Source organism: Aspergillus fumigatus, chromosome 7 (genome assembly GCF_000002655.1).
Source record: "Aspergillus fumigatus Af293 chromosome 7, whole genome shotgun sequence".
NCBI classification, from domain to species: Eukaryota; Fungi; Ascomycota; class Eurotiomycetes; order Eurotiales; family Aspergillaceae; genus Aspergillus; species Aspergillus fumigatus.
The window spans coordinates 2,048,257-2,058,334 of NC_007200.1; the positions used below are offsets into that span (position 1 = coordinate 2,048,257).

At 46.6% G+C, this 10,078-nt stretch overlaps 2 protein-coding genes across 2 annotated transcripts; both read right to left on the reverse strand.

Moving 5' to 3' along the window:
- Window positions 1–582: 582 nt before the first annotated feature.
- Window positions 583–6,805, reverse strand: AFUA_7G08650 (uncharacterized protein). The gene is made up of 9 exons (XM_077805240.1): window positions 6,449–6,805; window positions 5,518–6,382; window positions 4,375–5,450; window positions 3,759–4,352; window positions 3,361–3,705; window positions 2,685–3,296; window positions 1,728–2,625; window positions 1,355–1,663; window positions 583–1,304 (listed from the first exon to the last, which is right to left on the reverse strand). Exons 1-9 carry the CDS (start codon window positions 6,616–6,618, stop codon window positions 1,134–1,136), a joined length of 5,040 nt encoding a protein of 1,679 aa, XP_077661368.1. The 5' UTR covers window positions 6,619–6,805; the 3' UTR covers window positions 583–1,133.
- An 852-nt stretch (window positions 6,806–7,657) lies between these two features.
- Window positions 7,658–8,879, reverse strand: AFUA_7G08660 (uncharacterized protein; the record flags this gene model as incomplete). Its single annotated transcript, XM_077805241.1, has 2 exons — window positions 7,658–7,756; window positions 7,971–8,879. 2 exons carry the CDS (start codon window positions 8,877–8,879, stop codon window positions 7,658–7,660), a joined length of 1,008 nt encoding a protein of 335 aa, XP_077661369.1.
- Window positions 8,880–10,078: the final 1,199 nt, after the last annotated feature.

The window sequence follows — 10,078 nt, forward strand, 5'->3', positions numbered from 1 at the left end:
TCATAAATGGTGCTGTTAAATATAGTTGAAACCAATTCCCTGACACTTGGGTTTGGTCCAAGTGTTGTCCCATTGATTCCATATGGATCGGGCACATAATCCGTACTGTATGGCCTGATCTGTGTAACAAAAGACAGAGACAAACCCACTATACTATTAGTACATCCCTTGGGCCAACAAAGGAAGCTTGTAAGAGCATAAAATTGGGCGGGGCAATGGTTGAGCATGTTTGGGTGAATTGACTAGCTTCCCAAATCCAAGATTTTCTAAATAATCGAGGTGCTCAACAGGCGGCCCCACCGGGGATGGCGTAATGAAGAAGAGCTAATCCCTGATCAACCGTGTTGATTCTCATAGATCGACTAGTCTCAAGCTTGCTTGGGAGCTAACGCGGGGCGAAAGTGCAAGCCGACACCTTGACATTGTAGTCAAGTAATCAGATCAGCTGTAGGCTGATCTATCTCTGGTCCTGGTACGCTCCCCTCGTGAATGGCAGCTATACGCATATGGCCTTTGAGGATACCATGTGCGTACGAGACGTCCTGACTAGCGGTCAGATGCTAGTATTTGTCTCATAATATTCGAACTGAAATTCACTCGGAGAAGATTAGTGAAACTCGGCTTTCGATAGAAGTGTCTGATGTCATATCAGCGTTTGGGAGGAGTCATGATGCTTTCTGTTCCGGTGTAAGTGTTCTAGCCACAGTTCTCCAATCTACTAATGATTACAATGACAATAATTTGAAGGCACTCTCCAAGACTATCTCATTAGATGTTGCTTTTAGCAGTATGGCGTAATGGGTCATAGATATATATCCTACCGCTTATAAAACTTAATACACGCCATTCTAAGTTTGTAGGTCAGCCTTCATTTACTTTGGATAGCCCACTAACCTAGCTTTCTGTTTATAGAGTAACCAGAAAAGGCATACTGCAAATATGAGGATGAACCGGTCGCCGGCTTCGCGTAAGATTTGGTTTTTGTCCGGCTTATGCCTCCTCAGGCCGCAGGTACTGACGTTTTCGTAGCTCCACTCTAATGGATATCTCGGTTAAGAGGACCGTGCTCGATTGCATATTCCCATAACCGGACGATGAAAACCATGCGGCTGATATTCGTCCATAGTGCCCGACTAGCCGGGAACGACTGACCAAGTCTCCCCAGTAAATATAAGTCCTCCATCCAACCTCAACTGTTCCGGGTCAAGATACACGCTCATGCCAATGTTATCCCCACATATATCAAACACGCGTAGAATCATGTATACCTCCGAATGGTCGCTCCTGTTGTGCACTGCCCGCATCTGGGTTTAGTTAGCGGGTATATGTTACCGATGGTTGTCAACACACTCACTCTTTCATATTGATACTTGCTCATGTAGAAAGGTGTTCTCAAATGCCCTGTGGTCGTTTTGACTTCAATGTAATATTTCGGATGCTTGTCCCTCCATTCTTCAGCGTCAAAAAATCCGTGATCAATGAGCAGGGCCGTGAAAATGCCCTCGGTATCGTCATATGTAATGTCTGCTGTCTCTCCCCCATACCAAGGTTTCATGTTGGCATAGTCCGGGTGGATTGTGACATATCTACGAATTGTACTCTGCCAATTCACGTCACTCCAGTCTGTTAGAGCTGGGTCCAGCCGTGTAAGTAATTCGAAAACCTGCGAGAATATTAGCCACTTTTTAAACCTTTACCCAAAAGAAGATAGCGGAAATGCAACCTACATATAACTCTCCTGCGGCGCCAATCTTCTTGTCTCTTTCGTGCTGGTTGTCTGGGTGGAACACATTCCTTATGTCAATGCCATCGAAGTCATCGAATCGATGGCAGATTTCTTCTCCCGACAGCGCTTCATTCAGTTCGCTCATGTTGAGCGGTCCACTCGAGGGAAATGTGGCTCGCCTCGCAGCCAAAAGCACCCGAGTGAGGAGCGTTCGGTACTGCATATTGTCCTGCGCTGTATGGTCATGTAGCGAGTACAGCAGCGGTGGACGGTTGCGATTGGAGTTGGGTGAATGGTAGGCCATCGCAGTTTGTCGAAAAATCACTTGCTCGGAGGAAGCGCCTGAGGGTCGGCGATTCAGATGGGGAGATAGGGTGATAATATCCGGTGAGATTAGTGGAACCTCAGCGGCAGATCGATCCTGACTTCGTGCCCGTTGAGGTGTTATTTGATCATCAATGCTATCAACGTCAATGCCAGGGTCTTCGTTGGGCACGTCAATCTCGATGATACCCTGGCGCTCCAAGATAAGGTCGATAACGGAAGGATCGATAGTCAAAACCATGGAAATTACATTTACTGCATTGCTTTCGATGTTGTCAGGAATTTGAGTGGCCGGATCCCGCATGAGCCAGTTGAGCAGGTGCTTAGGCAAAAGGTCACAGAAGCAAAGTTCTTGGGCCTTTTTGTCTTTCGGCACATAAACAACGAGACCAGATGGCTCTTCACTGATGTGCAATTTTCCAATCAATTCTTCAACATCCGCCACGACGCCATCTTGGGAGATTCTCAGAATTGAGAAAACTCCATCCGTGGCTTCAATCCTGGCCGTCCGAAGCAACTCGTACAGCCCCGATGGATTCGCACAATACCTCGGGCTATTGAATGTGGCCGCGACTCTGGCATGTAGAAGGGACATGAGCAATCTAATCCAAGCTTAGAAATTTGGAAAACTCACCGGAGGATTGCATGAGCCTTTCTTCTCAAGTCCCGGTGGGGCGCTGAAATTAGTTGCGTTGCCTCGCCAGAGAAGGAAGTCAGCTCCTTGATGGATGCAGATAAGTAGCGATGTGTGAGATTTGTCCACTCAAAAAAGCCTTTCAGACGACGCACTTCTTCGAGACTGAAGTCAAGAATCTTGATCTTGCCTCTAAATTGTGATGCCAGGTGTTCCCGGTCAGGAATCGCGAACTCCGTAGCAGCAGACGTGAGTCCTTTTGTTCCATCTGGATAAACGACAGGAAACACCGATCTTTCCAGCAGTAAATCTGGGTCAACATAATCTCCATCTGTTAGAAGGAGAGCATTGAGAGACCAGATCTTACTTTTCGTCTCGTCAATTGCTGACTCCGAGCTTGTTTCTAACAGCTCATCATATACCATCCGAAGGGTGAGTGTGTTGACCCCTAAAGTATCGATAAAGAAATCTTTCAAGTCCTCGTAATGGTCATTCAGGGTGACCTTCCCACGTATATCTGTAGTACTTGACCACAAACACTCGGAGATTTTGTACCAACCGGGTTCGCCGTTTGTGGTCACAAAAATCAGGCTTTCATCCTCAAATTCGCGCCTAAAAATAGAAGTTTAGTTCTTTGATGCAGTCCCAACTAAGAAAAAGAAACGTTGATACTTGCCGCAAATCATCAATGGAGAAAATTTCCATTTCAGAGAGGTACTTGTACATATGGAAGATTTGGTCGAAGTCCACGCAGTGGTTCTGGCTCCGCTCTACCAGTTCCCCTGTCAGATCTGACCATGAGGCATCTGGAATGCTCAATGTATGCCTGAAGAATTGTGAAAGATGTTCGAGTTGACCTTCTCCGACAACTTGCTCGAAGACGTATTTGAGAGAATACTTGGAAATCATATTTGGTGGTGCGTCCCATAGGCATTGCTCAAGACCGGCCCATGCCGCATCGTAAGGATCATCCTCTTGGAGTTTAGGAACGAAAATGTAGTCACCGTCTGAAAAAAAAAACCTCGAGTTGAAGGTTAGCAGACAGTTTTGGGTATTGGCAAGCGTTGGGCTTACTTAATTTTGTCTCCAGCGACCACTCTGTCCTCGGCAGCAAGATGCTTTGCGCCAATTGTAATATACAAATCCCATAGTCGCTCATACGAGGTAAGTGCGGATTCATCAGGGTTGGCGCTCTGGATCCAATACAGCACGTTAAGCAGAAAACCCATATCGTCGTCCTTTCCGACTGAGAAATCGTTGTGAAGAAAAATCCACTTGGAGTAGAGTTCCTCATCTAGAAGTTCTTCAAGGTATAGGAACGGGAAAGGTTCATCTTCCTCCATAAAACGATGACAAAGCGCCCGAAGGTTGGATAGAGGCAAATATGTTTCGTCAAGCCGACAGTCATCAGGCAGGTCCCTGTTGCAAAGCTTTCTTGCATTCATGCTTTGGATTTCCATGATGAGATCAGCATTTTGGCGCAGTTCGGAGCTTTGATACTTCCAGAGGTACTGCAACAGTCCCAGAAGCTTTCCCGGGCGAGTTTCCGCGATATAGGTCCAGCTGTCTGAAAGAGAATCACCATCGGATGAAACAAGACTTAGTCGTTCGCGAATTCCAAGTGAAGTGGTTAACCATGCTCGCCACGATGGGTAGTCTGAATGAGGCCTTGATGGAATGCTCTCAGGGCCTTGATGGAATGCTCTCAAAATATGTTGAATGCATGAGCAATACTTCCATGCCCTGGGAGTACTCCGTTGGCCCTAGGAGGGCCTTTGGTCCATATGGATGGCTGTGCGGGAGGTAGATCTCTTCTTCGTGTGGATTATTCATAGTACCATGATCGCAGTAAACACAAACATTGCAGAAATCTTCTTCAATCTGACGGCGATTGTGTGTCAGATACAAGTAACGCAGATGAACTCTCGAATCTTCGATGCAAACCCCGTTGCACAAGGGTCTATAATTCGCCAGTATTGCAGATCGAACTGCACTAACCGACAGCTCCACGGCTCCCAAATGTGTGAAAAGCGCTCTGCGGTCTTCATTGGCAACCGCTGCTGGATCCAAGATGCGAAAATCCACGTCAGCCGGGATGTCTATTTCACCAGTCTTTGGTAAGTATACCGGACCGCTGTTAGCAGGCACCCATTCGCCATTTCGTAGAGGAAGAATAGCAAGCTCATTCAGAGTACGCATTCCATCTTCGTGCTCGTTTGCAATCGTCGACAAAAGTTGTGAAATGCGGGAGTGGAAGTCTGCGCTGGTAACATGTGACTTGACTCTGGAGGTAGAACTTTCAAGATCACTTTTCAACATTCTGAGGATTAGGTCAAAAGACCCCACGCGGAGTCCGTACTCTTTGAGAGTCTCTTCTAGCGCGGCCGGGTAGGCGGTGGATATGAACGGATCTAAGCTTGAGTCGTCCAGCAATGGATTCCCGTCGCTATCCATGAAGTCCTCTGGAAGAATCATGATGGAATCTATCACACGAAGGCTGTTGCCGTGCCTTGACCTCCAAACCGGGGTCTCGGCAATCAAATCCCTGATCGAGCGAGCCAGAGGAGACCAGAAGTCACCCATATCATCATCTAACGATGGAAGGAAGCTCGGCCATGCGTAGCACAACTCTGGATCTTCACAGAATTCCAACACTGCCATCACAAATGCTGAGGCAATATGAGGTAATAGGCAAAGATTTCTTCTCGAAGTCGTAGAGATATCTTGCCGATTTGCGCTAGTGTCAAAGTCGGATTGTATCAAGAACTATTCTTCCAGTTAGCACATGTATGTACCGGGAGGTTGCTATCGCACAGTATGGAAGAAATCTCACTTTGAACCTAGACTCACGGACTGGTAAAAAGGCAAATATCTCCTGTTTTTCAAGCAAAGGTCTTGAATCTACTGTGAGAGGGAACGCCAAGACGACCTCCGCCTCCGAAAATGCCGTATTGGTTTCAAGTGTACTCAGGAGGTTGCGATTGTCGCTCGTCGGAAGCTCGGTGGCAGTGCGCCTAGTGACATGGTAGCGTTGCTCAACCGTGGTAGAGTTCTCATCTCCATCCACGACAGTGGCGTCGAGAAAGACACTGTGGCCAGGCGCATCGCGAACACGAAAAGTCTTAGATCGCCTCATCCCACCATTGCCATCGTCAAAGAAGACTCCTATTTGCTTGATGTTACGCAAAAAGAGTAAAGAAGTCTGCTGAAGATCACTGAGTTGCTGGAAAATGGTTTTGCGGAGATGCTCAAGTGCGTGTGGCTCTCCTTCCGTGTGAAGATAAAGAGTCATACGGGTTAAGCGATCAGGGCATTCGTATTCAGGGTCCTCCCAAACTGGTAGAACCATTCCAAGACCAAGATCACCTCTTCTATGCTTAAAATGAAAGGAAAAATTGCCGGACTGGATATGAACCTTCCAAGCCGCGATGAAAACGGACTTGAACCCGATGCCTTTTGCCCCAATGTAGCCATGAGATGCGGCTTTGGTGCTCTCCCCAACAGAGCAGATGGCCGACAGATCTTCAATGCTAAATCCGTCCTCATTGCACTCTACAACGATACGATCGGGATAGACCTTAAACGAAATAAAGGGTAATTCTTTGTGTTTTCTCGCTAGCATAAAGCGATTATCGTCTGCATTTTGCAGAAGTTCGAAGACAAATCGAGCATTGCTGTTATAGAGGTTTTTTGCCAGTCTAAGTAGTTTAAGTTAGCACACAAAACCTTGGGTCGCTGGAGACTCTGTTGAGCAAGTGACAAACGTCTTAATTGAATGGCCTATTTTCTCGTCCTTCGCACGCAGACTCTGTTCAATTATGCGTCTCTCCTCAGGAAGCAGCTTCCCAATGCGATCCAAGATCGCCGGACTAACATGTCCAAGCTTCTCACCAATTTCTTCCACCGCCTTTTTTGCGGTTTCTCTGTTGGACATTCTGAGCTGCTCTGATGTTGCTTCTTAGGTTTGAGCCGGTAGTCAACTTGATTGAGTTGAACTGAAGTGTGCACACCAACTCCCGCCCTTTCAGTCGTCGCCCTTTCGTGAAGGTAGTCTCAAATACAAGATAGGGATGGCACAACAGCATCAGAAACCAACACATTGGCGGGTCAATTACTAGACCAATGAGCGCGATGATGCGGTGCTGAAATCGTTGTTTTGTTCAATATAACTTTGGAAGTGAATTGCGTCCCCCTCAAGTAATTGCGGAAGGCTAGATATGGCGGCTAGGGGCCTAGGGCCATAGGGGAATGTCGCATGATGACGACGCAAGGGGAGCTGTGAAGGGGCTATCCTTCCCCAGTTACTTGTCGAACCAAGTCGCTGAAGTACAACAGTCAATATTGGATATGAAGATAATTTGAATGCGCAGTGTTTACTGATGCATATATTCCCTGTCGGGCTTGGAATAATAATGCTTTGCGACGGGGGTGGAAAAGGGATGCGCACACAGCCGAAATTCCTTTCCAATTATTCTCATAGTAACCGAATTTTCCGTGAGGTTTCTAGGCCCCAAAGGAATTAGCACCTCAGTTTAATTTAAGTTCCTTCTCTTTGCCTGAGGTATGTCACTTGTTTTCGTTCCCAGAATCCGAGGAAGGAATCTGGTCCTACAATGCCCCTCAACCAGCTACCACCGCTCAAATGGTGTCTGCGCAACAATACAGACTGGCAAGGTGCCCAGAAAGTAGCACTTCGCTGCCAGAGTTTCGAAGGCCAACTTAGGTCCCAAACACTCGGTTATTTAATAGCTCTCAGGTGACTTTCGGGCTCGTTCTCTTGCAAAAATATTCGACATTGTTGAAAATTCTCTTTCGCAGGCGCAAGGTGCGTTGACTGCACAGGGTACGAGGATGATGCGGAGTGGTACGACGCGGAGAATTTTGAAAGGGCGCCCTACAGGCTACGAGAATTCCATTTGAGACATTTGTGGTAGCCAGGGCTGACGAAGGATCTAGACGATTGGCTAACGTAATCAACCACCGAACCGCCGATACCACCGAACCGCCGCTTCGCCGCGAATATCATCGAATTCTTGGAGCCATCTAATCACCAACGCTACTAAATCAATTATCTAATATATGAATATATAGCTATTTGCTAGGGCAATTCCGTATTGTATGTCCAATAGTCCAGCAGCCACTGCAGCGTGGTGGAGCACGCTGACGAGGCTCTGGTATAGGCTTATCAACCTGCTCATCAACCTGCTCATTAAGCTGCTGAATGCGGTCACGACCTTCCTGGATAGATTAAAAGAGGTCATTCCCTAGAGAAGCATGCTTCCTTACCTTCTTCTTCAGTTTCCACTCATTCTCAGCCCGTAGAGCCTTTATTTCCTGTTGAAGAAGAAGATTCATACTCATTGCCATCTGCGCAGCCTTTTCAAGATGTTGAATATGAGAGACTGGACTGCTAGAAAGCTTCCTCTTTTGCAGGCTTCTCTGTAAGCTGCGAACTTTATGATCAAGCTGGCGAGGGTTTTGAGGTGTTTGAAAAGCAGATGAGATTGATCCTTCTATAAGAGGTGGTGGTGTTGGCGTACGGAGTTGAAAGGTGATCTTCTCAAGGACCTGATCTTTATTCAAAGGTCTAAGGCCAGATCCTTTAAAGCCATTGCATATATTCCTCTGGTTTGATACTGCTTCACGAGCAGGAGGGTAGAGGTAGAGAAAATCCTCCTTATCAATGTGGTTATTCCCAGCCACCATCATCCCCTCCACTAGTTTTCCATATGAGCGTTTAAGCGGCCCAAAAACCCCAACATCTAGGGGTTGAAGAAGATGGGATGTATGTGGAGGCATACATAGACAGATAATTGCATTCTCTTTGCAAAAATCATCAAACTCAGCGGTCTGATGGCTTGAATGGCCATCAAGAATGAGTAATCGCTTTGCACCAGTTGAGTGTAGGCTAGAGAAAGGATTAAAGACCTCCTTTAACCACTTAAGGCCTATCTCATCTGTCGTCCAGCCATTGGTGCTATTGGTAAGCCTCCAATCTGGAGGAAGATTTGATTCTTGATACCAAGGAGCCTGGTGTTCTTTTCCCTTCAAGATAACCACTGGTGGTATAGAAATTCCCTTCGAGCTCACGCATTCAATGATTGTAACCCATTCGCGGTTTCCCTGGATAACTGTACGAGGTCTTTCACTGCGATCTACTGCAGTAATAACCTTTGAGGCTGTACAGAGTCCCATTGCGAAGCCAGTTTCATCAAAGTTCCAGATATCATTTTCATGGATACCATACTCTTGAATAGTGGCATGCACAAGCTCAAACTACTGTTTTATAATCTTTGGATCTTCCTGCTTTGCCCGCTGGTATGAGATCCTCTGATTATACCTTGTACGCAGTGCTGGATGGCGTTTAATAAACTTATATGCCCAGTTGACTCCAATGACTGAAGTTGGATCATTTGTCCGTGCACATAGTAGAATATGTGCCATTCCACGCAGGAACTGCGGTCGAATTAAAAAGCCACGCCTATCAGCATCTAATAGACGCTTAGCAAGGGCCTCCTCTTCAAGAGCTGTTAACTTATGGCTATTAGCGCGTGGTTTGATTCCGCGAAGCCGATCACGAAGGGTCTCTCTAGACACCCCAAAGACCTTAGCAGCGGCTGCTTTTGATTTGAATTGCCCCTTTTTATATGCTGATATGGCCATCTGCATTCGATTCTCTTTGGATAGTGGCATTTTTAATAATAGTGGTAAAGAAATAACGTGTTGATTAGATGGCTCCAAGAATTCGATGATATTCGCGGCGAAGCGGCGGTTCGGTGGTATCGGCGGTTCGGTGGTTGATTACGTTAGTTACTCCGCGCGGATGGTGACAAATTGACCTTGGATGAATGCTTTGGACCTGATGCATAGGGGACTAAATTTAGGCAAGATGAAGTACTTCTTACAGCCCCATGGCTAGCTAGCTGTCTTATGTATCCAACACTCAATGTGTTTGTACAAGTAGAGGAGCCTGAAGTAGCGAAATCTCTGAGACTGCACTAGCAAGGGGGCTTTTAGCCTTTAAGACACTCACGCTTTTTTCCCAGTGCCCTTCTGCGACTGCGCTAAATTGAAATCGTTTAGGGAAACCCCATCATCGATGATATATTTCTGATAAATCACCAGTAACTCCAGTTCATATTTTCATAAGCCGCTTCCCCATTCTGACTCGCCGAACTTTGATCTTCTTACCCTGCTTCACTACCACCATACGTAGGGATAATGCACCATCTGGTAGACAAGCAAGACAGAATATCCGGGAGTCTCATGAAGAAGAAATGCTCGTTCCTGAAGTAGGAAAAAACCGTGGCCTAGGCGCATTAAGGGTTAGGGTTAGGGTTAGGGTTAGGGTTAGGGTTAGGGTTAGGGTTAGGGTTAGGGTTAGGGTTAGGGTT